Below are 22693 nucleotides of genomic sequence, written 5' to 3'. Positions count from 1 at the left end.
AGAGATGAAGCGCCGTTCGGGGAATCCATGATGCTGAAGGTGATCCCATCATGTTTTGTGAAGGAGGGGTTCTGGAACCATACGAAGCAACCATTTGTACTTGGAAGTAGAAGATTATAGAAGTGAACTATGATTACAGAGCTCAGATTGAGTTTTTGCTCTGAGCGGATCCCTCTTTTTCAAGTCAGTAAATCTATCAGACAATGTTCTGCACAGGCAAAGATCGAACTGAAAATATATGGTACTTCATTTTATACTTAAACTTTTCATACAAAGATAATAGTCAACGATAGTTGCAACAGTAAATATAAACAGTGAATTGAATCAAGATGACGTCTGTGTTTGAGGGATTTCATGTTTGTGTGTCTGTGTGTATGTTCGTGACATATTTTATATTTAACACTATTATTTATTGTAGCAACATTAAATGCAGAGAAATCTTCTATGAAATGAGTAACTGAGTGTTAGGTGCAGTAACTTCTCAAGAGGAACCAACAGTGAGATGGCTTAACGATATCAGTGTGACGTTGCGCGTTCTTTGGACTGTAGTCCGGGAGGTTCTCCCAAGTAACGCAAAAACAATTTTATCTGCCGATTATGTCACATTGGTGATACTAGCTGTCACAGTGGCTGATGCTGGCAAATGCCACCAAACTGCCCCATTAGTCACCGAAAAAAATGAGGCCTGTTCAATAGTAGAGGTGAATATAATCAAAGGTACCTTTTGTTGAGCGATTTGAACTTGATTCATACTATTCAGTTCAACATTATTTAAACAGGAAAGTATTCGGAACTTAATTTCAGATATACTGAGGGATGTTAGGGTCCCCAAGTCTTTAGTTCTCTGAAAATGCATTTACAAGAAAATAGGGTGATAAATAAGGCTTAAGATTTGGTCGCCTTTTCTTGGCAGGGATATTCAAATCTACAGAAGAAATGTTTATTGAACTTTAGTTCAGCTGGATTTGCAGTATTGTGTGCAGTTCCATCCCCCTCATTAAAAGCAGGAGGCTGTGGAAAAGGGGTATAAGCTATAAGCGGAAGACTGATAAACTTGTGTAATTTTCTCCCGATCAGCGGTGCCTAAAAGGAGTGCTGGTAGAAGTTTTTAAATTTTTGAAAGGCATAGATAAGATAGGAAAGTTTGTGAGAGAGATGCAGTTATCCAGTAGCATCCGTATACCGAACTGTTTGACAAGCAGTGTGCAGGATATCAGGATGCCCGAAATGTTTCACAAGTAACATAGAAACATAGGAAACCTACAGCACAATACAGGCCCTTCAGCCCACAATTCCGTGCCGAACATGTGCTTATTTTAGAAATTACTGAGGGTTACCCATAGCCCTCTATTTTCCTAAGCTCCATGTAACTATCCAGGAGTCTCTTAAACCACCCTATCTTATCCACCTCCACCACCGTCGCCGACAGCCTGTTCCACGCACTCACCATTCTCTGACATCTCCTCTGTACCTACTTCCAAGCACCTTAAACTGTGCCCTCTCGTGCTAGCCATTTCAGCCCTGGGAAAAAACCTCAGACTATCCACATGATCAGTGCCTCTCATCATCTTATGCACCTCTGTTAGGTCACCTCTCATGCTTCGTTGCTGCAAGGAGAAAAAGCCAAGTTCATTCAACCTATTCTCATAAGGCATGCTCCCCAATCAAGGCAACATCCTTGTAAATCTCCTCTGCACTCTTTCGCTATTATCCACATCCTTCTGTAGTGAAGTGACCAGAACTGAGTGCAGTCAGGGTTCTATAAAGCTGTATCATTACCTCTCAGCTCTTATACTCAGTCCCACCATTCATGAAGGCCAATACACCGTATGCCTTCTTAACTACAGAGTCAACCTGCGCAGCAGCTTTGAGTGTCCTTTGGACTTGAACCCTAAGATCCCCCTGATCCTCCATACTGCCAAGAGTCTTACCATTAGTGCCATATTCTGCCATCATATTTGACCTACCAAAATGAACCAGCTCACACTTATCTGGGTTGCACTCCATCTGCCACTTCTCAGCCCAGATTTGCATCCTATCAATGTCCCTCTGTAACCTCTGACAGCCACACTATCCAGAACACCCCCAACCTTTGTGTCATCGGTATATTCACTAACCCAACCCTCCACTTTCTCATCCAGGTCATTTATAAAAATCATGAAGAGAAGGGGTCCCAGAACAGATCCCTGAGGCACCCCTCTGGTCACCCACCTCCATGCAGAACATGATCCATTTACAACCACTCTTTGCCTTTTGTGACAAACCAGTTCTGGATCCACAAAGCAAGGTCCCCTTGATTCCCATGCCTCCTTACCTTCTCAATAAGTTTTGCATGGGGTACCTTACCAAATACCTTGCTGAAATCCATATACACTACATCTACTGCTCTACCTTCATCAATGTGTTTAGACACATCTTCAAAAAATTCAATCAGGCTTGTAAGCCTTGACCTGCCTTTGACAAAGTCATACTGGCTATTCCTAATCATATTATTCCTCTCCAAATATTCATAAATCCTGCCTCTCAGGATCTTCTCCATCGACTTACCAAGTAAGACTCACTGGTCTATAATTTCCTGGGCTATCTCTACTCCCTTTCTTGAATAAGGGAACAACATCTGCAGCCCTTCAGTCTTCCAGAACCTCTCCCAGCCCATTGATGATGGAAAGATCAACTCCCAGAGGATTAGAAATCTGCTCCTTCACCTCCACTGTAGCCTGGAGTATATCTTGTTCGGTCCTGGTGACTTATTCAACTTGATGCATTCTAAAAGCTCCAGCACATCCTCTTTCTTAATGTCTATCTGTTCGAGCTTTTCAGACTGTTGTAAGTCATTCCTGCAATCGCCAATGTCCTTTTCTGTAGTGAATACTGAAGCAAAGTATTCATTAAGTAACTCTGCTATCTCCTGCAGCTTCATACACACTTTCCCACTGTCACACTTGATTGGTCCTGTTCTCTCACATCTCATCCTCTTGTTCTTCACATACTTGCAGAATGCTTTGAGGTTTTCCTTAATCCTGTCTGCCAAGGCCTTCTCATGGCCCCTTCTGGCTCTACTAATTTTATTCTTAAGCTCCTTCCTACTAGCCTTATAATTTTCTCAATCTCTATCATTACCTAGTTTTTTGAACTTTTTGTAATTTTTTTTTCTGTTCTTCTTGTCAAAATTTTCAATAGCCTTTGTACACCACGGTTCCTGTACCCTACCATCCATTCCCTGTCTCATTAGAACGTACCTAGGCAGAACGTCACGCAAATATTCCCTGAACAGTTACCTCATTTCTGTCATGCATTTCCCTGAGAACATCTGTTCCCAATTTATACTTCCAAGTTCCTGTCAAGTAGCTCCATATTTCCCCTTGCTCCAATTAGATGCTTTCCTAACTTGTCTGCTCCTATCCCTCTCCAATGCTATGGTAAAGGAGATAGTGATCATAATTCTATCTCCAAAATACTCTCCCACTGAGAGACCTGACACCTTACCAGGTCCATTTCCCAATAACAGATCAAGTACAGCCTCTCCTCTTGTAGACTTAGCTACATATTGTGTCAGGAAACCTTCCTGAACACACCTAACAAAACTCCACTCCATCTAAATCCCTTGTTCTAGGAAGATGCCTGTCAATATTTGGGAAATTAAAATCTCCTACCAGAACGACCCGGTTATTATTACACCTTTCCAGAATTTGTCTCCCTATCTGCTCCTTAATCTCCTTGTTTCTATTGGGAGGTCAATAAAAAACACCCAGCAGAGTTATTGACCCCTTCCTGTTCCTAACATCCAGCTACAGAGACTTAGTAGACAATCCTTCCATGACTTCCTCCTTTTCTGCAGCCGTGATACTAACTCTGATCAACAGTGCCACGCCCCCACCTCTTTTGCCTCCCTCCCTGTCCTTTCTGAAACATCTAAAGCTTAGCACTCTGAGTAACCATTTCTACCACTGAGCCATCCAAGTCTCTGTAATGGCCACAATATCGTAGCTCCAAGTATTGATCCACCCTCTAAGCCCATCCGCTCTTTTCATGATGCTTTCTGCATTAAAATAGAGACATCTCAAACCACCAGTATGAGCACATCCCTTTTCTATCACCTGCCTATTCTCCCTCACACACTGCCTACAAGCTTTCTCTATTTGTAAGCCAACCGCTCCTTCCTCCGTCTCTTCAGTTCGGTTCCCACCCCCCAGCAATTCTAGTTTAAACTCTCCCCAACGAAATGGCTAAAGGTTTGTTCGGCTCATTACATTCAGGGAATCAAGTTGGGTTACAAACCTTACCCTATGTGAGTTCCGATTTAAGAAGGTTGATAAAGAATACGGATCAAAGGAAGCAGTTGAAGTAGGTATGCATTTCTGAAACACTTCAGTTAAAGGCTGGGCATGACATAATGGGAGACATCTGAGTTTTTTTTAAATGCCGTAGACACTGCATTGCATATACTGTTTATAATCTGAGACTAAAGATGTTGAATTGCACTTCTGTCTTTATGAGGAGAGACCAGATTTAATTTGAATATTTCCTTCAATCATGTTAAAATAAAGCAAAAGAATATACACCATGCCTTGGGAAGTACCTTTGAAGTGCCTGTAAGATTCAAGCAGTTAGAAGCCGAAACACCTACCAGCTTCGTGGGCATCCTGGCTCTGATGACGGCAGCGGTTCTGGTACTCAGGATAAGGCAACTGGAGCGAAAGAAAAACCTGGTACGCAGCATTTTTCTTATTTCACATGGTCAGTGGGCACATCTTTTAATGGAGAGGTTGCAACTAGAAGTTTAAGTACTGTCAGACGGCTGATATTCAGCAAAATACACAAAATGCAGTTCTTCACTGGATCTATTTTAGCCCAAAACACTGTTTGTTCATTTCTGTCGATGCCAGCTGACCTGCTGAGTTCATTACGTGTGGATTTTGTTGCTCCAGAGTGTCATTTGTATGTTTTATTATGGATTTCTAGCATCTACACTATCTCTTGTCTTTTTGAATAATGTTGAGACTTGAGGGCATTTTCTCATTTCCGATTTGAAATCCTCATCAAATGGGTGAATTTTGACACCTGACACGAGGAACTCTGCAGATGCTAGAAATTCGAGCAACACACACAAAATGCTGGTGGAACGCAGCCGGCCAGGCAACATCAATACGAAGAGGTACGTCAACTGTACCTCTTCCTATAGATGCTGCCTGGCCTGCTGCGTTCCACCAGCATTCTGTGAATTTTGACAGCTTTGCATCTGCAATCACTGCCTAGTCATACCCTATTGCTTCCAGGCAGACACAGGGTTTATTAATTGCCATACAAGTTCATATAATACACATTGCCTCGGTGTTTTGATGTTTTGGTGACATGTAACATTTGGTAACGTGTCACAGGAAAGGAGCCATTCTTGCAAATCAGTTCACCCTACACTCCAAACTCCTCCTGTTCCCTGATCTAAACCTATCAGCTTAGAGCGATTCATTTGTTTGTCCCATGATTATCCAAACTCAGTAATGTTTTCCTTATCACCATTTTGGTGTCAACTTCTTCCCTCAAGTTATAATTGTATCAAAAGCATCATTTACATTTAGAGGCTACTTTATTAGGTACGCCTGTACACCTGATCCTGAATGCAAATATCTAAGCAGCCAGACATGGGGCAGCAACTCATTGCATTAAAGCATGCAGAAATGGTCAAGTGTTTCAGTTGTTGTTCAGACCAAATGTAAGGATGCAGAAGAAATGTGGTCTAATTGTCTTTGAGCTTGGAGTGATTGTTGGTACCAGACAGGGTGCTTTGCGCATCTCAGTAATTGCTGATTTCCTGGGATTTTCACACACAACAATCTCTACGGTTTACAGAGAATGGTGTGAAGAAAACATCCAGTAAGTGGCAGTCCTGTGGTAGAAAATACCTTGTTAACGAAAGAGGTCAGAAGAGATTGGTCAGATTGGTTCAAGCTGACAGGAAGGCGATAGTACTTCAAGTAACAACAGGTTACAGTAGTTGTTTGCAGAAGAGCATCTTTGAAAGCACAGCACTTTGAAATCTGAAGTGGATGGGGTACCACAGCAGAGGACTACAAACATGCACTCAGTGACCACTTTATTAGGTATAGAAGGAAACTTACAGAGTTGCCACTGAGTGTATAATCATAATCATGAGGAAATTCTCAAGGCTCATTGGTTAACTCTCCCAATACACCTTCTTTGCTCTGTCCATTAGATGAGAGTTTATAAGCAAATTTAGAAAGTTCCCTCCCAAGTCAATTCTGAACCATACTTTTTTTTAAGACTGTGATGAGCATTACACTTTATTGATATTAAACATGAGCCAAATTTCATGTAGTCTCTAACTGAAATTTAAAAAAAGGATATGAGATTTTAAACTGTTTTGTTTTCTCAATTTCCCCGTTCCCAAAAAAAATTGCAGATTCCAGAAGTCTGGAAGTAATCGAGAAGACGCTGTAAAGTTAGCATGTAAGGTTCTCAGTTCATACATTGCCGTCGTCAGTGAAGACCTCGACACCATTAGTCACTTTGAGGTGGGATGCGGTGTGTCAGAAGATGACTGGTCAGGCCAATTCGGGCACGAAATGTCCTGGCACATCATGGGCAGACGTGTAGGCACTGCAGTTGTTGTGCTGATGGCTCTGGGCTTGTGCATATGTTGTGATTCAGCAATACGCCTTGCTTCGTAAGCTTGGCAGCCTTTGTGGATAAGGCCGCGCTAGGTAGGGCAGTTTTGTGCCAGTGATTCCCAGGTGGTCGTGTCTATGGCAAGCGACTTCAGGGAGCCCTTTAGTGTGTCTTTGTAATGTTTCTTCTGCCCTCTGTGCGAGTGTCTTCCAGCAGAGAGTTCCCAAAAAGGATCTGCTTTGGTATGCGCTCGTCCAGCATGCGGATGACATGACCTGCCCACCGGGTCTGTGCTCTCATCAGCAGTATGTGGACTGATAGTAGACTTGCTCTAGAGGGAGCTTCAGTGTCTGGTACTTTGTCTTGCCATTTGATGCCTAATATTCTGCAATGACAGGCCATGTGGAAATGGTTGAACTGTCTTATATGCCTTCGATACACAGTCCAAGTTTTACAGGTATACCAGCGGATTGAGCAGATGAGACCAATGGAAGGTCCAATGGTCCAGAAGGCGGTCTCTGCAAGCGTTATGGAACATGTAGAGCATTACAAGACATAGAAGACGACCTGGTCAACCACTGCGCCTAGTCCCATCTCCAGCCGTCTCGACTCTTGTCTTGCCACTGGATCCAGATGTCCAGGCTGTCTACAAGAAGGGTCAGAGCCGTCTGTTTTTCCTGAGGAGACTGAGGTCCTTTAACATCTGCCGGACGATGCTGAGGATGTTCTACGAGTCTGTGGTGCCCAGTGCTATCACATCTGCTGTTGTGTACTGGGGCAGCAGGCTGAGGGTAGCAGACACCAACAGAATCAACAATTTGCAAGGGGATGGGAACCAGAGTGCCAGAGCTGACAGTGTGGCTGGGGTGAAAATAAATGATGTTAAAAGTTCAAGCAAATCCGCTAATAGAAAGGTTGTGAGTGGTGATAAAAACCTTCTGAGGTGTATATATTTCAATGCTAGGAGTATTGCGGGGAAGGCGGATGAGTTGAGGGCGTGGATTGACACGTGGAATGATGACGTTATAGCAATTAGTGAAACTTGGCTACAGGAGGGACAGGACTGGCAGCTTAATATTCCAGGGTTCCGATGTTTCAGATGTGATCGAGGTGGAGGAATGTAAGGTGGGGGAGTAGCATTGCTTGTTAGGGAAAATTTTACAGCAGTGCTCAGGCAGGACAGATTAGAGGGCTTGTCTACTGAGTCCTTATGGGTGGAGCTGAGAAACAGGAAAGGTATGGCCGCATTAGTGGGATTGTATTACAGACCAGCCAATAGTCAACGAGACTTGGAAGAGCAAATCTGCAGAGAGATAGCAGGCAACTGCAGGAAACATAAAGTTGTGGTGGTAGGGGATTTTAATTTTCCATATATTGATTGGGACTCCCATACTGTTAGGGGTCCAGATGGTTTAGAGTTTGTAAAATGTGTTCAGGAAAGTTTGCTAAATCAATATATAGAGGGACCAACTAGAGGGGATGCAATATTGGATCTCCTGTTAGGAAACGAGTTAGGACAAATGACGGAAGTCTGTGTAGGGGAGCACTTTGGTTCCAGTGATCATAACACCATTAGTTTCAGTTTGATCATGGACAAGGAAAGATCTGGTCCTAGGGTTGAGGTTCTGAACTGGAAGAAGACCAAATTTGAAGAAATGAGAAAGGATCTAAAAAGCGTGGATTGGGACAGGTTGTTCTCTGGCAAAGATGTGATCGGTAGGTGGGAAGCCTTAAAAGGACAAATTTTGAGAGTGCAGAGTTTCTATGTTCCTGTCAGGATTAAAGGCAAAGTGAATAGGAATAAGGAACCTTGGTTCTCAAGGGATATTGCAACTCTGATAAAGAAGAAGAGGGAGTTGTATGAAATGTATAGGAAACAGAGAGTAAATCAGGTGCTTGAGGAGTATAAAAAGTGCAAGAAAATACTTAAGAAAGTAATCAGGAGGGCTAAAAGAAGACATGAGGTTGCCTTGGCAGTCAAAGTGAAGGATAATCCAAAGAGCTTTTACAGGTATATTAAGAGCAAAAGGATTGTAAGGGATAAAATTGGTCCTCTTGAAGATCAGAGTGGTCGGCTATGTTCGGAACCAAAGGAAATGGGGGAGATCTTAAATAGTTTTTTTGCATCTGTATTTACGAAGGGAACTGACATGAAGTCTATGGAATTAAGGGAATCAAGTAGTGAGATCATGGAAACTGTACAGATTGAAAGGGAGGAGGTGCTTGCTGTCTTGAGGAAAATTAAAGTGGATAAATCCCCGGGACCTGACAGGGTGTTCCCTCGGACCTTGAAGGAGACTAGTGTTGAAATTGCGGGGGCCCTGGCAGAAAAATTTAAAATGTCGCTGTCTACGGGTGAGGTGCCGGAGGATTGGAGAGTGGCTCATGTTGTTCCGTTGTTTAAAAAAGGATCGAAAAGTAATGCGGGAAATTATAGGCCGGTAAGTTTAACGTCAGTAGTAGGTAAGTTATTGGAGGGAGTACTAAGAGACAGAATCTACAAGCATTTGGATAGACAGGGACTTATTAGGGAGAGTCAACATGGCTTTGTGCGTGGTAGGTCATGTTTGACCAATCTATTGGAGTTTTTCGAGGAGGTTACCAGGAAATTGGATAAAGGGAAGGCAGTGGATATTGTCTACATGGACTTCAGTAAGGCCTTTGACAAGGTCCCGCATGGGAGGTTAGTTAGGAAAATTCAGTCGCTAGGTATACATGGAGAGGTGGTACATTGGATTAGACATTGGCTCAATGGAAGAAGCCAAAGAGTGGTAGGAGAGAATTGCTTCGCTGTGTGGAGGCCTGTGACTAGTGGTGTGCCACAGGGATCAGTGCTGGGTCCATTGTTATTTGTCATCTATATCAATGATCTGGATGATAATGTGGTAAATTGGATCAGCAAATTTGCTGATGATACAAAGATTGGAGGTGTAGTAAACAGTGAGGAAGGTTTTCAGAGCCTGCAGAAGGACTTGGACCAGCTGGAAAAATGGGCTGAAAAATGGCAGATGGAGTTTAATACAGACAAATGTGAGGTATTGCACATTGGAAGGACAAACCAAGGTAGAACATACAGGGTTAATGGTAAGGCACTGAGGAGTGCAGTAGAACAGAGGGATCTGGAAATACAGATACAAAATTGCCTAAAAGTGGCGTCACAGGTAGATAGGGTCGCAAAGAGAGCTTTTGTTACGCTGGCCTTTATTAATCAAAGTATTGAGTATAAGAGCTGGAATGTTATGATGAGGTTGTATAAGGCATTGGTGAGGCCGAATCTGGAGTATTGTGTTCAGTTTTGGTCACCAAATTACAGGAAGGATATAAATAAGGTTGAAAGAGTGCAGAGAAGGTTTACAAGGATGTTGCCAGGACTTGAAAAACTCAGTTACAGAGAAAGGTTGAATAGGTTAGGACTTTATTCCCTGGAGCTTAGAAGAATGAGGGGAGATTTGATGGAGGTATATAAAATTATGATGGGTATAGATGGAGTGAATGCAAGCAGTTTTTTTCCACTGAGGCAAGGAGAGAAAGAAACCAGAGGACATGGGTTAAGGGTGAGGGGGGGAAAAGTTTAAAGGGAACATTGGGGGGGGCTTCTTCACACAGAGAGTGTTAGGAGTATGGAATGAGCTTCCAGATGAAGTGGTAAATGCTGGTTCTTTTTTAACATTTAAGAATAAATTGGATAGATACATGGATGGGAGGTGTATGGAGGGATATGGTCCATGTGCAGGTCAGTGGGACTAGGCAGAAAATGGTTCGGCACAGCCAAGAAGGGCCAAAAGGCCTGTTTCTGTGTTGTAGTTTTCTTTGGTTTCTATGGTTTCTAACAAACTTATCCGTAAGGCCAGTGATGTTGTGGGGATGGAACTGGACTCTCTCACGGTGGTGTCTGAAAAGAGGATGCTGTCCAAGTTGCATGCCATCTTGGTCAATGTCTCCCATCCACTACATAATGTACTGGATGGGCACAGGAGTACATTCAGCCAGAGACTCATTCCTCCGAGATGCAGCACAGCGCGTCATAGGAAGTCATTCCTGCCTGTGGCCATCAAACTTTACAACTCCTCCCTTGAAGGGTCAGACACCCTGTGCCGACAGGCTGGTCCTGGACTTATTTCATAATTTACTGGCATAATTTATATATTACTATTTAACTATTTATTGTTCTATTATTATTTCTATTACTATTTATTATTTATGGTGCAACTGTAACGAAAACCAATTTCCCCCTGGGATCAATAAAGTATGACTACTACTACTACTACTAAAGATGGGAATTGGGAAGAGAGAGTGACGCTGACGCTGTGCAACTCTCCCTCACTTAAATCCAAATCAAGCATGTAAGGTAGCAGCCGTGGAAATGCTGACTGATATGCTAACCCTATTGTTTTTACATAGAAACATAGAAAATAGGTGCAGGAGAAGGCCATTCGGCCCTTCGAGCCTGCACCGCCATTCAGTATGATCATGGCTGATCATCCAACTCAGAATCCTGCACCAGCCTTCTCTCCATACCCTCTAATCCCTTTAGCCACAAGGGCCATATCTAACTCCCTCTTAAATATAGCCAATGAACTGGCCTCAACTGTTTCCTGTGGCAGAGAATTCCACAGATTCACCACTCTCTGTGTGAAGAAGTTTTTCCTAATCTCGGTCCTAAAAGGCTTCCCCTTTATCCTCAAACTGTGACCCCTTGTTCTGGACTTCCCCGACATCGGGAACAATCTTCCTGCATCTAGCCTGTCCAATCCCTTTAGGATTTTATACGTTTCAATCAGATCCCCCCCTCAATCTTCTAAATTCCAATGAGTATAAGCCTAGTTCATCCAGTCTTTCATCGTATGAAAGTCCTGCCATCCCAGGAATCAATCTGGTGAACCTTCTTTGTACTCCCTCTATGGCAAAGATGTCTTTCTTCAGATTAGGGGACCAAAACTGCACACAATACTCCAGGTGTGGTCTCACCAAGGCCTTGTACAACTGCAGTAGTACCTCCCTGCTCCTGTACTCGAATCCTCTCGCTATAAATGCCAGCTTACCATTCGCCTTTTTCACCGCCTTCTGTACCTGCATGCCCACTTTCAATGACTGGTGTATAATGACACCCAGGTCTCGTTGCACCTCCCCTTTTCCTAATCGGCCACCATTCAGATAATAATCTGTTTTCCTGTTTTTGCCACCAAAGTGGATAACTTCACATTTATCCACATTAAATTGCATCTGCCATGAATTTGCCCACTCAGCTAACCTATTCAAGTCATTCTGCATCCTCTTAGCATCCTCCTCACAGCTAACACTGCCACCCAGCTTCGTGTCATCCGCAAACTTGGAGATGCTGCATTCAATTCCCTCATCCAAGTCATTAATATATATTGTAAACAACTGGGGTTCCAGCACTGAGCCTTGCGGTACCCCACTAGTCACTGCCTGCCATTCTGAAAAGGTCCCGCTTATTCCCACTCTTTGCTTCCTGTCTGCTAACCAATTCTCTATCCACATCAATACCTTACCCCCAATACCGTGTGCTTTAAGTTTGCACTTTTTTTCGCTCAAACTTGTAAAATCTGGGTATGGACACCGGCAAAGACACACATTTCTCAAGTTATGGGAACTTTCGGTTCCTATAGTGATTTGCTAAGCTTTTTGAGCAATATTATTTCTTTTCTCCGCTCAAGCTTGCAAAGCCTGGGGTATCGGCAGAGGCAACCACACTCATTTCTCAATTTATCGGAATCTTCCGTTCCTATAGTGGTTTTACCAGTGGCTTTCTGGAGATTTCTGTAGGCTTAAATGTTTAAAGCTAGTTTCAAGTGATTTTGGGATAATGCCAGTTGTAGATATAACTATTTGGACAATATTGTTCATGTTCCATTGCCATTCATTTTCCTCTTTTAATTCAGCATATTTCTGATATTTTTCACTCATTGATTTCTGTATGTTAGAACAGTGAAAAAGTTTTTGACAAGAACGGACTATTCAGTCTAATAAATCCTACCAAATTCCTGTTCACATAATGTGTTGAAATAGCTATTGCGTTCAGGTTTGGAAGTCTCTAATGTACTCCCCTCAGCTGCACAATTACATAGTTTCACATTCACTCTGTAAATAAATGCTTCCTCGCGTTCGTCTGCAATCTCCCCTTAACTAATCTCCAACTATGGCTCCGTGTCCTTGATGATGGATTAATTTTGAAATATCAGCTGGCATCTACTTTACTTATACCGTTAATGATTTCAAGCAGTTTGTCATGTCTTCTCTCATTCTACATCTATTTAGGCTTCACAATATGGAAACCAAAATTGTACACAGTTTTCAAGGTGTGGCCTCATAAGCACATTGTACTGCTTAAGCAGAAAGTCTCTAGATTTGCAGGTACAGCAGGCGGTGAAAAAGGCGAATGGTATGCTGGCATTTATAGCAAGAGGATTTGAGTACAGGAGCAGGGAGGTACTACTGCAGTTGTACAAGGCCTTGGTGAGACCACACCTGGAGTATTGTGTGCAGTTTTGGTCCCCTAATCTGAGGAAAGACATCCTTGCCATAGAGGGAGTACAAAGAAGGTTCACCAGATTGATTCCTGGGATGGCAGGACTTTCATATGAAGAAAGACTGGATGAACTGGGCTTGTACTCGTTGGAATTTAGAAGATTGAGGGGGGATCTGATTGAAATGTATAAAATCCTAAATGGATTGGACAGGCTAGATGCAGGAAGTTTGTTCCCGATGTTGGGGAAGTCCAGAATGAGGGGTCACAGTTTGAGGATAAAGGGGAAGCCTTTTAAGACCGAGATTAGGAAAAACTTCTTCACACAGAGAGTGGTGAATCTGTGGAATTCTCTGCCACAGGAAATAGTTGAGGCCAGTTCATTGGCTATATTTAAGAGGGAGTTAGATATGGCCCTTGTGGCTACGGGGATTAGGGGGTATGGAGGGAAGGCTGGGGCAGGGTTCTGAGTTGGATGATCAGCCATGATCATAATAAATGGCGGTGCAGGCTCGAAGGGCCAAATGGCCTACTCCTGCACCTATTTTCTATGTTTCTATGCTTCTATGTACTCCAGTGAGCACATTATATAGCCCAACACTTTGTTAGTCATCCCAGACACTTCTGTGCATTGTTTGGATTTGATACTGATTATGACAAGTCAACCAGGATGCCGAAATCCCTTTCAAACAATGTACTTTCTAACTGAAGACTCGCATTGTATACTTGTATCTAATATTTCTACTTATTACATGTATTTCTTTACATTTACTTACTTACATTAAATTTCATATGCCATTTATCTGCCAACATCAGAATTTGGCTTAGATCTAATTGTATTTATCCTGCTGCCAGCATGTTACCAACCATAATTTTGTGTCATCAGCAAACTTTACTAGTATATTTGTTAGATCATTAATGCAAACTAACAACAGCAGTGGCCCCAAAACCGAACCCTGTGGAGCGCCACTTCTAACATCTTCCGAGTGTGAAGATGATCCTCTTACCATAACTCGTTTTCTGGTTTTAACCAATTCACAAAACCTACCCAGAATCCCTACCTTCTATAAAGTGATTATTAACCTCTTGTGGAATACTTATCAAAAGCCATCAGAAAGGCCAAGCAAATTATATCAACCATCCTATTGTTATCATAAATTTCAGTTACCTCTTCTGAGAATTCCAACATATTAGTAAAGCATTATTTCCCTTTCCTAAGCAACATGCATGTTCTTTACAGCTGCTTTCCATCTCATTCTTCATTATTATCTTGCCAGAGATACACATTAATCTTACTGATGTACAGTTACCAGGGTCAGTGTGGTCACCCTTCTTATATACTGGGACAACATTAGCACATTTTCAGCCCTTAGGGATTTCATCAGTCTTCAGTGACTTCAGAAAAATACACGTTAGGGGTATGTATATATAATCAAACACCTCTTTAGGTACCCTTGAATATATGTTGTCTGACTCTGGGGAGTTATTAACTTTCAGCTGAAGCAGAACGTCATTTTTGTCTATATCTTTATCATTCCATTGTTTTTATTGCTTCTCTTGACCTTGAGTATGAACATTTCGTGCACTGCATGTATTACCTCTTGAAGTCATCCCAGTTGTTCTTCTATTGACTCAACGTCAAGCAGTTTCTTGCAGTTTACTTCTTGAATGCTTTGCTGCACTTGCAGAAGCTTTGCCTTTCTGGAATTCGATTTAATGCTTTTGTTTTTATTGATATACTCCTCCCCCTGAAAAAAACTCTGGGACAAAATATTATGTTCACTTGTTCCTAAAGGCTCAACAACTTCCATACTCAAAGTTCTATGCTGATACTGATATCCAGGAAGACCTGCCATCTTGTTGGTACATTAACGTACTGGGTCAAGCAAAACAACAAACAACTCAATAAATTCACTTTCTTGTAATCCATTAATCATGGGGTTCTCCCACTCAATATTTGTGAAATTAAAGTCACCCATAACTGTAACACCACCCTCTGAACTTGCTTTTTTAAAATATTCTAATTGAGTTTATTATTAAAATTACTAACGATATAAGGCAATCTATGACATACACCCAGTTATTCATTTATCCTTATACTTTTCAATTCTCTCACAGATGTCATCACAAAGACTGATTGATCTTCTATCATAAGCAGTCTCACATGTAAGTTCTCTCTTCTGAAATGGCTACTCCTCCACCTTTACAATCTTGCCTACCTTTCCTAAGTGAAGTATATCCTTTGATACCATATTGATCATCCAGCTGGTTTATTTTTTTTGTAATACTTCTTGTATTTATACAGGCCATCCTTGATTTATTGCCAATATTTTTTATCCTATTCCGACCTATTAAAAAAATAGTTTTGAAGCCCACAATCTGATTATGTCCTAATATATTGCTCTCCACTGAGATGCTCAAACAGTCCAGCCTGGTCCATTCTACCATACCCCCTCCCCTTCCCCCTCCCCCTCCCCCACCCAATTCCCATTCATTAGTTTAAACAGTAGTGTGTGCCTGGCATGGCTATCTCTCTTGACGTTCTTCTTGTGTGTTTACCCCACAATATTAAACCCGGACCGTTATTTATGGATTTCCCGATCTGTAATAATAGATTAGTCATAATATAATTTGTACGACTCTGATATAAATCTGAATCAGCCTTGTATTTATAGAAGGTATCTGGGCCTGAAGAAGAGTCTGAGCCTGAAACATCAACTGTTCGGTCATTTCCATGGATGCTCCGGACCTGTTGAGTCCCTGCAGCATTTTGTATTTGCTTTGCAAACCTCAGTGTTTGTTGGAGTTTAAATTGTTTAATTAGTGATCAGAGTATCAGGCCATGAACTCAGGTGGCTGAGTTCAAATTCATCTTTGGCAGTTGCAGAGCAGAATTATATTAAAGAGAATGCTGAATTAGTAAATACGTATGGTTTTAGTGAGATTACTCCAAACAAATTTGCACGACCTATCCCCAGGTCCAAAAGTTTCTTCTTCCCGAACGTTTCGCAGAAAACCTGTTGTGCCTACCAGATCTGACCTCTGTCGGACACTTTGTAACTAATCCTCACCTTTTTCCCCTTAATTTGTGATATAATATAAACAAAGGCATGGTTATTGTAATGTACATAACAAGAAGATGGCGGCGTGACGCAACTCGCAGTGGCCACTCCGGTGGTGATTACTGTTATCTGTCAAGTAGGGTGCCGTGCACAATCCTGATTTGATGGAGACAGACGTGAGAGCACGGAGGAACATCTGGTGAAACTTCTGAAATACCTGCTTCACTGCCACTGCTCCTGTGTGATCCAGAATCTCCGGAGGGGAAGGCCCCGGGTCCTCGGCTTTGCTTGTTGCTTGGCGGCCAGAGCGGGGTCGAAGCGCTGGGCAGAGGATGGCGCTCGGTGCTTGCTGTCAGAGGGCTGGTCGGAGGCTCGAAGTTTTCAGACGGACTAGAATCCGTTGCAGTCGGGTGCTTCCAATGGTGCTGCATCGGCAAGTTTGCAGCGCTTGGAGGTTCATGGCAAGGAGAGTTTCTCCCTTCTACCGTCTGCGTGAGATGATGGGTCTATCGGGACTTCGAGACATTTTTTTACCTTGCCCATGGTCTGCTTTTCCTCAGATTATGGTATTGCTTTGCACTGTTGTAACTATATGTTATAATTACGTGATTTTGTCAATTTTAGTCTTGGTTTGCCCTGTGTTTCTTGTGATACCATTCTGGAGGAACATTGTATCATTTTTTAATGCATGCATTTCTAAATGACAATAAACGAGGACTGAGTGTCCTCATAATCAAAGCTAATCTACATGAATGATAATTGAGAAATAAACAGTGTTATATTTTAAGTTTTCCCCTAATCAATGAACTCTGCCTTTTACCATTGTTGGCAAAATCTCAGATGGAGTCGGTAAGACCAAAGACTGTGGACTTCAAAAAGTGTTAGATGAGGGAAAGCAAACCAGTCCTTATAGAGGGGTTAGAAATGGAGAGAGTGAGCAATTTCAATTTTCTGGGTGCCCGTATCACTGTGTATCTAAATTGGTCCCAACATATCGATGCAGCTGTAAAGAAGGTAAGACAGCTGCTATATTTCATTCAGAGTTTGAGGAGATTTGGATTGTCACCCAAAACCCTCGAAAACTTCTGCAGATGTACCACGGAAAACCTTCTGACAGGCTACATCACTGATTGGTATGGCGCGGATGACGGTGGGGGTGCTACTGCATAAGGTTACAAGAGCCTAAAGGATATTGTGAAATTAGTCCCCTCCATCATGGGTACTACCCTCCGCAGTATTCAAGACATTGTCAATGAGCGGTGCCTTAGAAAGGACCCTCATTACCCAGGATATGCCTTGTTCCCATTGCTGCCATTTTGAAGGAGGTACAGAAGCCTGAAGGCACACACTCAGCGACTCTGGAACAGCTTTTTCCCCTCTGCCATCTGTTTTTAAATGGACATTGAATCCATGAACACTACCTCACTTTTTATTATTTCTGTTCTTGCACTATTTTTAACATACGACTATTTAATATACTTACTGTAATTGATTTGTTTCTATTTTTATCATGTATTGCATTGAACTGCTGCTGCTAACTTAACAAATTTCACTCATATTCCGGTGATATTCAATGTGATTGAGATTCTAATTATTATTCCAGACATTCAACGAATCGTGCTTCATATCCACTCTAATTAAACATTCTGTTGGAGGATGCCGGCTGAAGATTAAGTTCTAACTTCATGGCTATTCATTGTGTTATCCGGAATACAGATGTTTCCCACAGTAGCCAGGAGATGGTCTGTTTGCAGCAACTGTAATCCATTCAAGACGGCTCCAACATAGATCCTTCCCTTGTCTCTCACGGAACATGTGCCTGTTCTCTGTGTTGTTTCTTCTAAATAAGTTAACACGAAAATTCAGCAGGCAGCAAATGGCAATATAAAGTCACACAGAATTTACAACCCCATCGCGGACACAGTTTCATTGAAACAGACAGATCTGAACAGCCGAGGGTGGGGGTTTGGATACTTATTCCATTATTGTCCATTTCTCTTAAGTATTGTTTCTGATTTTTCTGTTAGACTTAGATCGGTTTATTGTAATTTGCAACATGGTGGAATGAAATTCCTTGTATGTCTGAAGTACACAGAGTAACTGGCATACATGATGCATAAATATGACAGATATATAGGAGAGTGCAAAACAATAGACATGTAGAATACAGCAGTGCAATATGGATTAGTGCAACATTAAATCGGATGTAACCGTAAAGATATAACCAACAGATTGGTGAATTACACTCTGGTTCGGAGAAACATCCCGCTTCTATATGTATTATTTATGCATTATATATGTGCATATAGTTAAATGACAATAATCTGGATTTGAGAATGGTGGAGCTAATAGATCGACACTGTGCCACTGCTACCTGAAAGACGGGACTACTTGAGAAGTCTGTGAGCAAAGGAGGAACATCTTATGATTTTTCTGTTTCCTCGCTTGCTGTGTTCTGTATTGTTCTGGCAATCATTGTGGGTATTCTTTGTTGGTGCTGAAGTGTGTGGTGACATTTACTAGCTGCCCCCTAGCATATTATTGGGTGTGTTAGTTATTAACTCAAACAAAGTATTTCACTGTATGTTTCAATACAAGTAACAAATAAATCTGAATCTTTAATCTCTAACCTCACCCCTACATTGTGGTCACTTGCAGAACAGGATGGAAAAAAATAGCATAAGTATTACAATACCAATGGTATGTTTTATCAAATGATTCCTCGGACACCACAAGGAGGGGCAAGTAAACTTGTGGAAAATAACCAGTGTCGGGCTTTTGCTTCTATGTTGATATGAAATAATGGACTGCATTATTTACAAATAAAGCACTTTAATATCATAAAGCAACACATTATGTTTAAGTCTAAGCAAGTACGTCTTGTGTTATCCAGAAGAATTAGGAGCAAGGCCAGGGCTGCCAAACAGAGGATACCCGTAAACCTTCTAAATCCAAAAGTGTCCCAGCATGTTTGCTTTGAGGCAGCAGGAAGAGAGAACTTCGATGTATTCAGCTGGTACAAAGAAAAATATAACTTTAATAAAAATATTAAAGAGCCTGTCATTACAGCAGACCTGCCCCTTTTCAAATAACCCTACGACGCAATTGTTGCATAATCAGGTTAATAAAGGCAAGCCAGGATCCATATTGTACCAGCCCCATCACATGGTATCAACACAAACTTCTCAAATCGAAAGCGACTTTTGACAGTACGATTTCAGCAGGAGATAGACGTCTGGGGTAAGAATTTCCAGCATATTTCTCTTTTTTTTATGGTGTTTAATAGATAGATTTGGTGCACAATAATCTTCCATCCACACCTTTTCCGCCTGCTGGATATAAACATAAGAATGTTAGTTCGAAGACAACCCAGAGATCGTAACAGACTTTATTATGTCAACTGGCAAATTTGTTCCCGCATATTGAATGTAGGGGTGTAGCATTTTGAAAGTGGGTCGGGTGGAAAAATGCATTTAACACACTTGGTTTATTGGTCAGGATTTTGAGTTGGGATGTTATGTTGCAGCTATACAAGACGTTCATACTCCACATTTGAGTACTGCGTGTAGTCGTAGCCTGCCTGCTATGGAGAGGATGCTATTTAGCTCGAACAGGTACACAAAGGATTCACGAAAATAATGCCGGGATTGGTAGGTTTAGGTTAAAAGGAGAGATTGGATTGATTGGAACATTTTCCCCTTGGAGCACTGGACGCTCTGAGGTGAACATGTAGAGATATATGAATTTGTGAGACATAGAGGTACCATGAATAGTCACGATCATTTTCCCAGGATAAAAGAGCCGTAAGTTAACTGGCAGGAATTTCATGTGGGAAGAAAAGGTTTTGAAAGGGACAGGACATCCATCTTCTCACACAAAGGGTGTCAATAAATGTCAGGCCTTGTCAGAGGCATTGGGAGAGTTGGGTACAGTTAGAGAGTTTAAAATACAGATGGATGGGATCTGGATAGGAAATTATTATAAGGATATAGTTTAAATTCAGACAAATTGAACTCGCTCATTTAGACAACCTAGTCGGCATAGGCCAAGTGCTGCATGTCTTTGTGACACAATAATGATTCTAACACCTACTTGGGACATAGGACATCCACACTAGCCACTCGGACCAATCAGCCCAGGCTTGCATCCCCTCTTCAGTCGATGTTTTTTTTTTGCCTGATTCTATTGCAATAAGTACGCAACCAACAATTCATGTCCAGACTCCCATATTGCAAAGGAAACGCCTGTTCCTTCAAAATGTTGATGTTTACGACCTTCGTCTTCCAATTTTAATTACTCTGATCGTCCCACTTCACGCCGAGAAAAGTTTAATTGTAATGTGCTGGAGGGAGAAGGAGCTTACTTTAGTTTCTGTTTCTGAAGCATGCGCAGGCACTGAGAGCAATGATGACCAGAACACCAATGACAGCAGCCGCGATCCAGGATTTATTTCCGTACTCCTCCAGATCATTTGATTCTTCAGGAATTAAGAAATAAGATAGACAATTGGTATAGTTTGAACATCCTATAAGTATGGAACAACCAAATATATTTTCCTATTTAGTGAAGATAATTGACATTTTGTATCATGAAACTTAAAAGGTTTAGAAGTCGAGCGGCTGCTCGCGCATGCAATAAAAGAATGGCTAATTAATTGTTTCATCCCTCTGGTCTCTGAAATATTTCCACATCATTCCTTCGTAGTGAAAATAAGTCATCTTGCAAAACAACTCAAGCTTTTTCTTGGTTCCACACCGCATAATATCGCATTACCTGACATTAACACTGAGTCCAGACTCTATACATTATTGTGCGATTGCTAAATATCTCACTCTTCCCCGTTCAATCTGTGTCCGTGAGATCATATCTCGTCCCGCCATTTATCAGGGATGTCATGATCTCGGACGGTATTCATAATCACAAGATGCCTGCTGCAACTAGTTTATCTGCAGTGCGCTATTGGAAGATAACTGAACAAGCTAAAACATACCTGTTCGTATTTTAGTACGAAAAGTTTGGGTTCAGTAGCAACTTTGCCATATTTTAGGATTAATCCCAAAGTCCTAAATCACCCAGCATGTTTAGCAATTGGATGAAGAAATGACAGAATGGAAATAGAAGGTACTGACCATATTGTTATAAATTAAATAGTTTAGAACGGTAGCCCATGATATCAAAGCTATAAATTAAACGTCTCCGTCACGTTACTCATTCTATAGAATCTTCCAAAAATATGCATCAGCAGACCACGCCAATAACTCTGTACTCAGCGCGGTTTTAATGCCCAGGAGTTTACAGTCTTAGAGAATCCTCGAGCTGTCAAAGTGGCGAGGTTTCTCATTCTATCGCTCTTCCCAACTCTAAATCCCGAGCAGAACACACAGTGAAAAAAAAAGAAAAATCCGGTCTTTCGAATAAACATTATAAACCGTTGTCTCGTGATTTTGAACCATGTGGAAGGATCCCAACAATTTTGTGCCACCCAGCCTCTCAGAATTAAAGTCAATATGTTAATATATAAATCTCAGGCATAACAATACTAGCATTCTCCGAGATAAAATAATTTACTGAGGGTAGAAGGGTAGAAGAGTGTTTTATTGTGGCTGGAGATAATATTCATTCATATTACATGGCTGTCTGTTGCGCTCTTTTCTGGACAGACCAACCCCAACAGCCACGTTGCAAAGCAAATTATAATGTTCCACGGGCGAAGCAAAACCCATCTGGCTCTGGAATCTGCCTAGATGGGGTTACAATTTACAGGAGCCAATTCAACTGCCAGTAGATCTCCAGAAACCGGAGATCTTGGCGCAAATCCACAGTGTCATTGGAGAGAACTTGGAAAAGCCGTAAGGATATTTTCGAGGCGTTGATCAATGCAGTTGTGGAGCCAACGTCTCCAGCTGCATCATCCTCGAAAATGTATGTGGAGTTCAGCCTAAAATGCAAAGTCGCCTTCAGCAAGAAATTACCCTATTTACTATAGTTTTAAAAATACTGATCTTGTTTTAGCTATGAATTGTCAAGTGCTATTTCAATCTGCACTTAGGGACTCATCGCGCTGCCAGTGCAACACCAGCCAATAATTACTACCATGCTCTAGCCTTAAAGGATGAAATAGCCCAGGAACATGTATGGAGAATAAAAATTATGTCTCTCCCGCTAAAGGCTAACGGCGTTGGCGATCGAGTTCAAGGCAACACAGAACAGGTGTTCGCGTTCTCCCCATGACTCATGAACTTCAACCATAATGCAGAGGAATCAATTGGCACTCCAAACCAATATCACAGGTAGACAATCAGTTAAGAAGGTATTTTATATATATGCGTTCGATAGCCGGGGTCATGTAGAAAAAGAAAATTAAATATATGTATACGGTCTCATCGGGAGCATTGTGTGCAGTCCTGGTCGCAACACTATTGGGAGCATCGCACTGGAGTGGTTACAACAGATAGCCATCAGCAGTACCTTACAGTTCCGAGGAGAGACTGGACATGACATACTGTGTTGCCTGTGGGGT

General features: G+C 41.8%; 1 protein-coding gene and 1 long non-coding RNA gene across 4 annotated transcripts in view; one reads left to right on the top strand and one right to left on the bottom strand.

The window, feature by feature from the left end:
* The window catches only part of LOC134350878 (uncharacterized), a 66970-nt gene extending 47928 nt beyond the window's left edge, over positions 1 to 19042 (top strand). The window contains exons 5-7 of one of the 3 annotated variants that reach the window (XR_010019024.1): positions 4548 to 4709; positions 15230 to 15277; positions 17777 to 19042. This is a non-coding gene — a long non-coding RNA (uncharacterized LOC134350878). The remainder of the gene's footprint in view (positions 1 to 4547; positions 4710 to 15229; positions 15278 to 17776) is intronic. The other 2 variants (XR_010019025.1, XR_010019026.1) reach the window with 2 other exon arrangements.
* A 148-nt stretch (positions 19043 to 19190) lies between these two features.
* Positions 19191 to 22693, bottom strand: part of LOC134350876 (carcinoembryonic antigen-related cell adhesion molecule 5-like) — a 42176-nt gene continuing 38673 nt past the window's right edge. The window contains exons 9-10 of the mRNA XM_063056667.1: positions 20537 to 20650; positions 19191 to 19505 (exon numbers count right to left, since the gene is read on the bottom strand). Coding sequence (XP_062912737.1) covers positions 20538 to 20650 — 113 coding nt within the window. The 3' untranslated portion in view covers positions 19191 to 19505; position 20537. The remainder of the gene's footprint in view (positions 19506 to 20536; positions 20651 to 22693) is intronic.

This window comes from Mobula hypostoma, chromosome 8, assembly GCF_963921235.1.
Source record: "Mobula hypostoma chromosome 8, sMobHyp1.1, whole genome shotgun sequence".
NCBI lineage: Eukaryota > Metazoa > Chordata > Chondrichthyes > Myliobatiformes > Myliobatidae > Mobula > Mobula hypostoma.
The sequence above is the reverse complement of the archived record's forward strand: the minus strand, read 5'-3'. Positions and strand labels throughout refer to the sequence as shown.